Source organism: Lepidochelys olivacea (genome assembly GCF_965140295.1).
Source record: "Lepidochelys olivacea isolate rLepOli2 genome assembly, chromosome: 3".
Taxonomy (NCBI): Eukaryota; Metazoa; Chordata; order Testudines; family Cheloniidae; genus Lepidochelys; species Lepidochelys olivacea.
This window is the reverse complement of record NC_140413.1, coordinates 209,500,513-209,512,880: the sequence shown is the minus strand read 5'-3', so window position 1 is coordinate 209,512,880 and position 12,368 is coordinate 209,500,513. Positions and strand designations below refer to the sequence as shown.

At 47.8% G+C, this 12,368-nt stretch overlaps 1 protein-coding gene across 1 annotated transcript; it reads left to right on the top strand.

Annotated features, from left to right (window-relative positions):
• Nucleotides 1-292: 292 nt before the first annotated feature.
• Nucleotides 293-11,838, top strand: PTCRA (pre T cell antigen receptor alpha). Its single transcript, XM_084622293.1, has 5 exons — nucleotides 293-1,649; nucleotides 2,162-2,479; nucleotides 4,424-4,465; nucleotides 8,058-8,163; nucleotides 9,458-11,838. The coding sequence occupies exons 1-5, from the start codon at nucleotides 1,568-1,570 to the stop codon at nucleotides 9,663-9,665; spliced, it is 756 nt and encodes a 251-aa protein (XP_084478419.1). The 5' UTR covers nucleotides 293-1,567; the 3' UTR covers nucleotides 9,666-11,838.
• Nucleotides 11,839-12,368: the final 530 nt, after the last annotated feature.

The following is a 12,368-nucleotide window of genomic DNA, read 5'->3' as shown; positions in this document are numbered from 1 at the left end:
GGGCAGGCTCGGGCCCCGCCCGGCAGCGGCCGGTACCACTCCAGGCGCACGGGGGGGGGGGGGCGGCTGGGAGGTACCACCTCAGCCGGGGGACCGCTGGCTCCATGCAGCTCCGGCTGCTGTGACCAGTCTGTGCACTGCGCGGGCCACGGCGCCGCCCCCGGCCGCCCCCCTGCACCGGACTGCGCGGGCCACGGCGCCGCCCCGGCCGCCCCCCTGGCCATAGCCCTGCACTCAGCTATCACATACAGAGCCTGGAGCAAATGGGCTCCGTCCCCCACGTCCCGCACCTTGGCCTCTGGTGGGGCGGGGAGGTTGTCCCAGTGATTGCCCCACATACACACCATGGCAGCGACTCTCCCCTACACACCCCACGAGCTGCAGGGGAACCTCACAGCAATTCCCCCTACGCACCATGAGCCCTGGAGAGAGCCTCACGGTGACACCCCAGACCTACACACAACCCCCTCCCAAGAGGGAGCCTTGCAGAGACTCCCCCATCCAGAAGTGACCTGAGTCTGCACCCTGGATTCACAGCCACAAGGAGGCAAACGGTGCAGCTCCTGCTTGCACCCATCACTGAGACCCCTGCCCAGGCACACACTGTGCCAAGCCACCCAGCCCCATCCATGGGACCCTTTGGCACACTGCATGGCCATTTGTCATGTTCCCCTCCCCTCAGCCGGGTACCGGGTAAGAACAGGGAATGGCTCTCCTCTCCTGTTCTCGCCTCCCTCCAGCCCTGGGCCTGAGTCTCCCTCAGGACTGATGTCAGCAGGGGGTGCTCACCGCCAGCAGGGGCAGGATCCAGCACCTGGCTGCCTGGAGGGGCCAGCAGGGGTCATAGACTCCAGGCTGTAGGCACTGGCTGCCCAGCACTGCAGGCAAGGGGAAATGGAGTTTACCCAGTTTATAGCATTTAGGTTAGATTAGCTGACCCAGTTCTTTTACCACCACTATATCACTGGGGCAACCTCTGGATGCCCCCTCCCCAATGCCACACCCGCATGCCAGCCAGTGTTGGGGGCACTCCTCCACTCAGCCCCATGCTCTCTGGGCCTGATCCCCACAGCCTGCCCCCCTTTGCACCAGGTAAATCCAGTGCCATGTGGTGTGTAGCACTGCCCAGACCCAGTGGGAGGGTATGACCCCCCAAGGAGCAGGGAATGGCTGACCCTGGTCTTGCCGTTGCCTTGGCTCATGGAAACCTGCTGGGGCATCTCCACAAGAGCCATCTGCTGTGCCCCGTGGAACTGCAAACTGGGGTCTCTGTACTCCCCTTTGCCTGTGGGATTCTGCAGTTGGGGGGACCCAGTCAGGTCAGCTTGTGCTCCCACAGGGCTGGGCTCAGGGCCATTAGGGTGGTTTTAGGCTCTCACTGCCTATAGCCATGTGAGCAAGCAAACGGTTAAAAGGTACATGGGTTTGTTTGCCAGGAAGCACAGCAGCTGGTTAGACAGCTGGCGAGAGACCGTTAGAAAGGGGCAGGGACAGCAGAGGGGAGGGAAAGGTGCTGAGAGACAGGCTGGGGTCCTTCTGCCTGCTGCTTTGTTCATCCCTGGCTCAGATGCTGCAGCTTCTCACCATGGGCCTGCCCTTGTGGCTGCTTGGACAGCTCCTGGCCCCCACAGTACTTCAGCTTCTGAGCTGTGAGTATGCCTGTCCCCTTGGGCAGGTGCCTCTTGCTTCACTCAGCTCCACACTCTCCTCCTTGGCAGCACGCTTGCCTGCTCCCCAGGGTGGGCTGCATCCTCCCCCCGCCCTGACACCCAGGAGAACCATGCTGGGCCGGGTGGGTTCTGCAGGCAGCGTGTAGCTAGAGGCCCAAGACTGTAGATACCGTGGGAGGGGAGGAAAGGAGTGGCCAGTGAGTACCCCTGTTAAAGGGTTAGCTACACCCTGCAAAGGAGCAGCAAGGCCTGGGGGTTTTGTTCCAACAAACAGTGGTGGGGCTGGCGCAGCCAGACAAGGACCCAACCCCCAGTTGGGCACTCGTAGCTGGCCAAGCAGAGATACTCGCTCCACAAGGCAATCCTTCCCGAGAGGTTGGAAACCAGCTTTAGCCTCGCTGCTCCTGGTCAACAGGGCTCCAGGGTCAGCGAGGCCTTGTGGCTGAGACCTGCCCTGTGCATTGCTAACTGGCTGTCTGTTCTCCCGCCAGGCAGCACTGCAGCCCCTTTCCCTACCTTGGCGCCCCCACTTACCATGGTCGTGAACGGCGAGAGGAAGACCCTAGTGGTTTGTGTGGTGAACGACCTCTCCCAGGACATGGCAGATGCTATCTGGTTTTCAAATCAGAATGGGAGTGCTCTGGACTCCTTCACCTACGGAGTTTCCAGGGAGGAAGACGGCACATTCAGCACAGTCTCTCACCTCTCCGTCCACACCGCAGAACTGGAGTCCTGGGAATCCCTCGCCTGCCACGTGAGACAGAACAGAACTGCCCAGGTGTGGAGTGCCAGGTCCCTGCTGATCTCTGGTAGGTACCGAGCGAAGAGAATATCCAACACACAAACCCCATGTCTTTTCTGTCACTTCCCTGCCCCCATCTCCCTCCACCTCCAGTCCCCTGGGAGCCCCACATTCCTCTCCATTTCCCTGTGACTCCTTCCTCCCCTCAGTCACATTGTGTTAGCCCTGAATGACCTGGGCAAGAAAGTGAGGGTGCAGTGGCAGCTGCAGTGGCTCCCACTGCCCATTTGCAACAATGCAGACAAAGTACAAATGCCAGACGGTTCATTCAAATGCAACACCCCAGGGAAAAATAAAGGGTGACACTGTCACCCAAGGGGAGCTTAATTAATAGCAAATATGGCACAAAAGTGTCAAGAAGGCTCTAGCCTCAACAGACCTGGCAGGGCTGACATAATTCCTGCAACTATGGAATAGAGATGTAGGAGAGTGGAGACTCATGGGAAGGAGACACACACACAGCTCTCTGCATTGAAGAGATCTCTACAGGGAAATAAATGCACCATGGTCAGGTTGAAGCTAACCTTCCAGTATAAGCCCAATTTTGACACATAAACACCTTCTCTCAAAACTAAACCAGCTGCATTTTCATAAATAAGCATGGGCTCCAAATCTTTCTTCAAAGGTTGAGGGAAACTGGATCAAGTGTTTGAGAGCCAATACTTTGAAACAACATTTGCAAAAATATGGATGAGGCAAAAAGCTGTGTTGAGCTAAGATTCTAAATATGCTTCAATTACATAAGGGGAAAACTTGAGAACACTGTAGTTGCTTTTCCTCAGGCATGTAGCTATTAATTACTTAACTCCAGTTTGCTGATGCGTTTTGCCTGGATCTAACACAGTACATATATAGCCGTGACTCTTTAATGCCTGGGCTTGCCACTTTTCTATATAAAGATAAGATCAGATTCCTGATACTCCATATGTCTGGGAAATTGTTTTGTTCAGCAATGTTTTTATATGGTGGTTTTCAGTCTAATGAATATAAGTGCACAGATGCAATGTGATGGCTGCACAGTTAAATATCACAAAGGCGGGAAATGAACAAGTCAGTTGTAGCCACAACCTTAGCATCCATATTTTACCCATCCTGCAGGATTTGGGTATTGGGGGTAAGAGGACTTTCAAAGGCTCAAAGAGGGGTCAGGCACCTGACTCCCATGGAGAGTCAATGTGAGTTGGGCAGCTACCTCCCAGCTCTTGTTTGTGCCTTGGAAAATCATCTCCGCAGTTGCTTAGCTCAATGTGTTACCCCCACCACAAAATGCATTTATGTTGCTTTTGTTTTGCCCAACTTTTAGTGGCATGCCTGTGCAGCGATGCAATTTTCTGCATTTAATATCCTAGTACCATGACTATTTTAAGACAAAGCGCGAAGCCGGTGTGTGACCTTTCCAAGCTTTGTCAAGTTCACCAGCAGAGCTTGTGAGCTAACTGATCCAGAGGCACTTGGTGTGTGCATCCCTTCTATCAGCTAGTTGCACATCTATAGGTATACCCCCAATAAAATGTTTTCAGCTAAATTAATTTATTATGCATGCTCAGTCCCACTTCTCCTGTCTCATTTTAAAACTTGGCAAAGTAGAGAATCTTTATGAAGAGGCATTTACACATAAAATGTGAAGTTTTAAAGTTGAGTTGTTTGCATTATCAGTGCAAAAATAAAAGGGAGGGGTGGGGGGTAGCTTGTTTTAAAGCAGGAAAAGTATGTATTTTACATAATTATCTCAGAAAACCCTCATGAGAATGCACTCAGGCTTTCCAAAACTCCACCCCTTTGAGCAGAGACCAAGAAAGATATCAACCCAAAAGGTGAATGAATTGGTAAGTTATGAGAACGGTGTTAGAAGGAGGTTATGGTGGGAACCGTTCTGAGCTTTAACCATGCAGTCAGTACTGTTACAACTAGTATAATTCCTCCTACTAATAGTTATAACTCTGTCTTGTAGAAGACCATGTGGAAGAGCCCTGTCTGGATGAAGACCGAAGTGGTAAGCAATAACTCTGCATTCCTCCCAGCACATTCATACTGCCTATTTGAATCCAACTGATTCTTTGAGGAAACAGAAGGGCTGTGGAAAGAAGCATGTGGATACCACCTCCAGTTTAAGCCTTTTCTGAAAATGAACATCAGAAGAAACGGGGATAAATTCTGGCCTCACTTACACAGGTCCAAGTCTAGAGTAGTAAAGTTATTCCAGATTTGCAGCAGTGTAAATGAAAGCAGAATTTTGCCCACTGTTTCCAAGAGCTTTAGTCATTGGATGAAAGATGCAGGTCATGAATTGACTAACCTTTTCCACCTAGACATCTGTATGTCAGAGGTTATATCTTAGCCTCAAAGAAAGAAGCTGTCAGCAGCATTGCTCTTAGAGCCTTTCTGCTATGCAACCCCTGGATCTGCGCTGGCAGCAGCAGACATCCGTGCAGGATCTCCACATCGCCACTCAAAGGCAAACAGCCACAGAGCTGGCTCTTGTGAATTTGACCTGGTCTGGAAGAGCAGTTGATCTCAGAGTTGAGAAGTCAGCTCCCCCATAGAGCAGGTCAGGAATTTTGCAATGAAACATTATTTTATCTAAAAATGTCGATTCCTCAAAATTAAAATCACTTGCAGACCAGGGTCGGTTTTCACGAATCTCCTGACCTGAAACGTTTTTGAAAAAAAAAGTTTCGAAGTAGGCAAAACATTGTGTTCTGATGTTTTCTAAACACTAAATGTTGGTTGTGTGGTTTGAAACAGCTTTTCATTTTGAAATTTAAGTTAACTGGGGGAAAAAGTCAAGGAAAGAGGTTGAAATCAAAAGGAAATGTTTTGAAAATATTGCAACAAAATGTTTCAATTGATCTGAACTGAAAATGTTTTGGTTTGTGAAAATTTTAATTGACTTTTTGTCCTGATTCAGGACAAGGAAAAAAAATGGAACTCTCAGAACTATTTGCGGGATGGGAAAACCATTTATGGATGTGGTCCTTGAGGCTATAAAATGCCACAAAACAAGATGCTAAACCCGCACTTCACTGTGAGATGCTGTTCAGTGCAGGGGCTGGAGAGAGATCCTCCAATATTACCTATGAACACTACAAAGTTCCAGTGATGCTGTCCTGGCCCTAGTGTCAAGAAAGGAACAACTCCATAAACACTTATTACCTATACAATGTGGCTTGCCAGGATCATCTGGGAATATCTCACTTTAATCCATTTCCTTGCCACTGCAGGGACCTGGGGCACATCAGTCCCTCCTAGTCTCTGCCAGTGGCACATAATAGTCTAGTCTCCTGTGAGCTGTAATACTTTGGTCTAATTTCAGTTGTTGAGCTTAATGTGCAGGTGCTGGGTGTGGTTAATGGCCTGTGATCTACAGGCAGTCAGGCTAGAATTCTGGTGGTTCCTTTTGGCCTTAAACTCTATCTCCTCTGTCTGTTACATAGACATTAATAGGCGGGTGGGGTGGGGTGACAGGATAACAAATGGAATAGGAGGTGTGTGATTCTTAGCAATGGTCCCAGCACACCACCTGTCCAGCCATTATCACAGTGTAGTTTGTGATGTACATCATGGCAAAAGTGAGTCTGGGGAAGGGACATGGAAGAGGATACAATGGTGGCTTTACGGATTTCAACTGAGAGCTTTTCCCCCTGGTAAGGGACAGCGTAGGACAGAGTGTCAGAATGCTTGTCAGAGATGGGGGTGATCAAAACGGGCACTGGTGGAATGAAGGGCAGAACTGACTGTGCATACAGTAACAGACTGGATAGGTGGGGAGGGCTAAATTATGGAAGGTTTTGTAAGTACGGACAAGAAGTATGTGTTTGTGATGGGAGAAGGTGAGCCAGTGGATGGACTTTAAAAGGGGAGTGATATAGTCAGAACATGGAAGATGATCTTGGCAGCTGCGTTTTGAATGGGTTTGAGAAGGAGAGGGGGCAAGTACTGAGCCAGAGAGAAGGAGGAAAGAGCAGTGGTCAATGCATGAGACGATTAAGGCTCAGACAACGGTTTCGGCTGTGTGGGCAGAGAGGGAAGGACAGATGTTGTACAGGAAGAAGTGGTTAGATTTAGGCACAGCTTGGATATAGGGGTGAAAAGAGACAGTGAAATCCAAGATGAAGCCACATCTACCATTTTACAGAAGGGGAAATTGAGGCACAGAGTCAGCAACAAATTATTTATATAATAGCATAAGAGTATGGTCTGAAGTAAGTACTCCACTTTGGAAGAAACAATCAATTGCACATACAAAATGGGAAAGGACTGCCTAGGAAGGAGTACTGTGGAAAGGGATCTGGCTGTCACAGTGTAACACTGTTGCAAAAAAGCAAATATAATTCTGGGATATTTCAGCAGGAGTGTTGTACACAAGAAGTAACTCTTCCACTCTAGTCCATGCAGATTTAAGCCTCGGCTGGAGTACTGTGTCCAGTTCTGGGTGTCATATTTCAGGAAAGATGTGGACAAATTGGAGAAAGTCCAGAGCATCAAAAATTATGAAAGGTCTAGAAAACATGACCTATGAGGGAAGACTGAAAAGAACTGGGTTTCTTTAGTCTGGAAAAGAACAGACCATGGGGCGGGGGACGGGGAGGGAAGAGGAGAACAGTTTTCCAATACATAAAAGGTTGTTACAAGAAGGAAGGTGATAAATGGTTCTCCATAACCTCTGAGGATAGGACAAAAAGCAACAGGCTTAAATTGCAACAAGGGAGCTTTAGGTTGGACATTAGGAAGCACTTCCTATCAGGGTAGTTAAGCACTGGAACAAAACTGCCTAGGGAGGTTGTGGAATCCCCATCATTGGAGGTTTTTAAGAACAGGTTAGACAAACACCTGTAAGGAATGGTCCAGTTATTAGGAGTCCTGTCTTGAGTGCAGGGGACTGGACTAGCTGACCTACTGAGGTCCCTTCCAGTCCTACACTTTTATAATTCTGTGACTTGCCCAAGGTCACACTGAGTGGGTGGCAGAGCTGATAAGTCACCAGAGTTCCAAGCGCCCAACCCAGAGCTGCATCCTCTAGGCCAATTGTTCTTGTACCATTGGACATAGGAGGGGTAGAAGTACAATAGCAGTAAGATTTCATTATAACGACACTGATGATAGCAACGAATGTGCTACACTAAGTACCTGAGTTCTAGAGGAGGTGCATTAGGTCTTTCAGACTGACTCCTATTGCTCAGGCCAAGGGTGCCCAACCTCCAGCCCACCAGAGCATTTCATACGACCCGTGGCCTGCCTCAACACAATTTACTAATGGCAGATTTATTAGCATTTTGGCATCATGTTTACATCTTTTTAGTTTACACGAGAGTGTGAATAGACAATACCGTACATAGAAACAACCTATCTAAATATATATGAAACAAGAGAACTTAAAAAAATATAAATCAATACAGGTTACTTTAAATCTTATTAAAATATGTGGAAGCTGTTTGGCCCGAACAAGGTTGTGCTTAGGTTTATGTGGCCCTCTTGTGTAATAAGGTTGGGCACTGCGGCCATACACAGTCCCAATAGGGACCACTGGTAATTTTTCTGTGTGGCACCCCAGGTTCTGATCAGGTACATGATGCCATCTGTTTCAGCTCTGCCCGTCCATTCACAAATCCTGCTTCTCTTGGCCATCAGAGTGTTGTTGCTGAAGTTCCTCCTGTTTGACATACTGATCACCTGCAGCTTCCTCTTCAAAGGGTAAGACTCCATAATGCAGGGAAACTGTGGAGCACAAGGGGTTTCTAGTCATGGCATCCAGTCGCTAGGAAGCTGAAATAACTTCAGAAGTTATTAAACTGTCAACGACAATTAATAAAAATAATGAAGTGACTTAGAAGGCCGCCATTTTGCAGAACACCATTCTGGGAATGCAACTCCGAGCTGAATGTATGGGTAAGGAAGAGACTTTCAGAGATGTGCTTTGGGTTCATTCAGAAACTGGTTTGATCGCTGCTAGGTCCTGGTTCCTATTCTGACTTTCCTTTAATCTTGGAATGGCTCCTTCCCCTGGAGTAGGAATTGCACCAACCTGGGTCTCCAGGTGGGAAGTACCAATAAAATGGGCAAGATGCTAGAAGGAGAAAAACAGGCAGAGGCAGAGCTGGTCAGGATGTGTGAATTGCCTCAGGGAGGCCAGTCCCTCCACAAGATCTTCTGCAGCCTCAGTCACTGCATCACCTCCATAACTACATGGACATGCTGGTCCGCACTAGTTAATTCCCCTTCCTCCTTCACCCCCCACCTGTCTCCAGCTTCCCTTCACCCAACCCAGCTCTCCTCCTGTCTCCATCTTCTGTCTCTTCTTCCCAATCTTTGTCTGCCCCTCCTCCTTGTATGCAGTGTAGTTGTAGCTGTGTAGGTCCTAGGATATTAGAGAGACAAGGTGAGTAAAGTTTTAGATCTTTGAGGTGCTATACCCCATTTGGTGGAACTTAATGCAGCATTGGATCGGAACTGTTGTCCCCTAGAAGTCAGAGGAGGGTTGCTGGGCAACCACTTCTCTCAGAAGACATAGGGGATGCTGTTGCCAGAGCTGCTCCGAGCTCACTAGCGGAACCAGGGGCTGCCGTATGTGCCTGCAGCATTGATTGCACTGCAGTTTCCACACTCCAGCACTGGCTCTGCACCCAGTGGTTATGAATGCTAATTTATTAGCCAATCCCACAAACCACAGAGAGCCTGATTTGCAGAGGTGCTGAGCCCACAACAGGGTTTGTGGGTGCTCTGCACATCTAAAAGCCAAGTCATCCTGTGCATTATCCTCTTGCTAGGGTGAGAGCTCTCTGCTGAATGTTGTAGCTTGGCAAGACATCATCCATCCTGGGCAGTGATGATTTGCTGCTGCTCTCCACAGCACATTCTCAGGTCAGCCAGCCTTATAAAGCAGCAGACCTGAGAAGAGCAAGTAAAGACTGGAAAGCAGAGACACGATGGAAAGTGTTCCCTGCCCTCTACTATCCTCACCTCCTCACACCGTTTCATCTCCTTTCAGGGGACGCCAAGCCCTACCGCTGAATTCTGCAAATAGTTCATCTGCTCAGGCTTGGTTCAGCAACGGAGAATCAGCCTCACTTGTCAGCATGGAGAGCAGACCGAGGCAGAGACTGAGTTGGACAGAGTTAGTGACTGGAGCCAGCCATCCCAGGGGTAGCAGAGACAGAGCTTCCCACACCATTTCCTTCCACCTTCCACCCATCTGAGCTAGAGCAAATCAAATGACCCACTAGCAACTGTCCGCACAGTGGGACTTGGGGCAGTTTACAAGGTGTTGCGCTTGGTTTGCTCACCTCTCTGTCCGCTATGCTGATGTCAGCCAGGACATGACCCATGATAGGCATGTACCATGTGCAGAACAGATGGTCCCAAGCTGGACCGAAGTGTAGAACAGAAGACAACAAACCTAGGCTAATGGCATACCAGCCCAAGTGTTGAGTTGGGCGTGGACCCAGGTTTCCCTCTTGGTCACCTGTTCTAATTTTTATTTGTTTGTTTTTTATTGATGTCTTACTGGGTAAACTGCACAGTTTGCAGAGGAGTATGGCGTTCACAGGCTGCAGCAATGTACTTCATCTACTAGCAATAGTGATACAGGGCTCATCTCCAGCACCCTACTTGTGAGCACCAGGAAACACCTTGTTGGTAAAGAAAATCCTTTTCTGGGCAAAGAGATCAGTTTGCTCTCAGAGTCAGCACCCAGGGAAATTCACTTCAGAAGAAGTCCTGTGGCTTTTTGGGTCTACAATTTTTAAAAAAAACAGAACATTTTGACTTTTGACATTTTTTTAAACCAGATAAACTATTTGTTGAATTCAGCCTGAATTCAGCAAATAGTTTTGGACCCCCAAAAATGCATTTTGTGGTGAAAAAACAGTATGTTGAAAAAAAATGTGCCCAGCTCTACCCTTCACACAGAACTAAAATCAGATCATGACCAGAACCACATACAGTCTGAAACTCTTCCAATCCCGGAGTGGAGTTGTTTCTCTCTAGATCAGCAACTTCTTCCTGCGCGGTTTCCTTTTTTGTATCTGAGTGAAGCTGCTCCAGTTCCAACACCTGAGGGAGCTGCTCAAAGGCTCCCCCTTCTCAGGTAGGCACTGCCTATTTTTATAAGGGAAATCAGAACTTGGGAAAACCCTTTTGGGTCCAAAGGGATCTATTCTGCCTGTTGAAGAGGAATTTGCTCAGCATGTAGAGGAATGAGGAGAAAGAAAACCCTAGCCTATTTTATAAACAATTATAATAAATTCAAACCCATACAGTATGGCCTCATGTATGTGTGTCTGAGTGTTTCTGTAGGTGTGTGCACAGACTGCAGTGACAGCACACCCCAACCCAGCCCTCTGTCCATAACTCTTGCAGCCAGCATTTCTGGCTCTCTCAGGCACTTTTGGGCACTGAAAAGAGAATAATACATTCACAGGCTCCGGCAGCCCCAGAGAAGGGTGCCTTGGGCATGGAATGAGGTTGAGGACTGGACATGGAGAGGGCAGGGGCAAAAGGTGTGGAGAGGGGAATGAGATGGGGAGGAAGAGGGGCAGATGGCTCAAGCACTCAGGCCACTCAGAAGCCACCTACAACCTTTTAAGGTTGAATGGACAGAAAGCTGGAATTGTTATGCAAATTTAATAATTGCATATTTAATTGGTATAATTTGCATACATGAGACCAAGCACTATATTTGCAAATAAAAGAACTGCACAGACTATCCCCACTACCTCCTAGATCATTCTAGGAGAGAGGTGGATAGGAGCAGAGGGTTGGGCAGGCTGTCTAGGGTCAGGGCAGATAGGAGCAGAGGTGTAGGGGTGAGGTGTCAAGATGGATGGGCAGAAGGGACAGGGGCTGGGCAAAGGGGTGGACTGGGCAGGCTGCGGGGGTGGGGGGGAAGGGTTGTACCCACTGTGCTCTCTTGCCTCTACACTGGACATGCCCTAGGCTCTGTGAGTCCCAACTGGCTAGTCTGTGACTATCCTAGGGCAGTGGTTTATAAATTTTCTAGGTTATGTACCCCCTTTCCAAATAATGTAGTCTATCACGTACCGCTATCTGAGATAGGGTCATAATATACTTATGAAAACAGAAAAAAGTCTGTAAGGGATAACATGATGCAAAAATGCACAAGCCCTGGAGTGTGTTGTCCCGGATAAAATTGTTCGTTATAATAACTGTATCATATATACCTTCACTTTGGATCAAAGTAGTCCCTCAAACAAGTTTCTAGGTGTTCTAAACATTAAACTGGAAGTTTCCATGGTCATTTTATTGTAATTAATTAAAATTAATGAAGCCTCCATGCTGGTCTCAATCACTCAGACATAACCCATGTTAGCCTGTTTGTGACTAAGCATTTAAAAATGCCAATCATGTATTTTTGTTGATAATAAAAAGATACAGAAAAGGAGGCAAAGAAAAGTTCACTATCCATACATTTCTACAGCTAACCTCAATAATACGAAAATATATTATTGGCATTTTTAAATTCTTGATGACTAATGTACAGTACTTATTGATGTTAAGAAAAAAAAATATAATGCTTACCTATCAGTGTGATGGATGTCCTTGCTTTTTATCACACAAATCACTGATGGCAGGGAAAATTGGAGAGAGCTTCACTCACAAGTCATTTTCAGCATTTAATCTCTGAGGATACTTTGTCTCGATCGCTATGAGGGCAGAGAATCCAGTCTCACAAAAGTATGTTGTGGAGAAGGGCATCAGAAACTTGACAGCTCGTTTTGACAGGTATGGGTAATCTTTCATCCTTTGCACCCAGAAGTCTGCCAAAGGTTTGCATGCAAATTCTAATTTAAGACCACTGTCACAAGAGAGATCTAAAAGTTTCTCCTGCTCATGCACTGGCAGAGGAGGAACTGGGAGAGATTCAGGCACCTTAAAGGGAT

Coding starts and splice junctions, on each gene's coding strand:
- PTCRA (XM_084622293.1), top strand. CDS start 1,568: ATGCTGCAGCTTCTCACCATGGGCCTGCCCTTGTGGCTGCTTGGACAG. Junction 2,480..4,423: donor CAGGTCCCTGCTGATCTCTG/GTAGGTACCGAG, acceptor TCTGTCTTGTAG/AAGACCATGTGGAAGAGCCC. Junction 8,164..9,457: donor TGCAGCTTCCTCTTCAAAGG/GTAAGACTCCAT, acceptor ATCTCCTTTCAG/GGGACGCCAAGCCCTACCGC.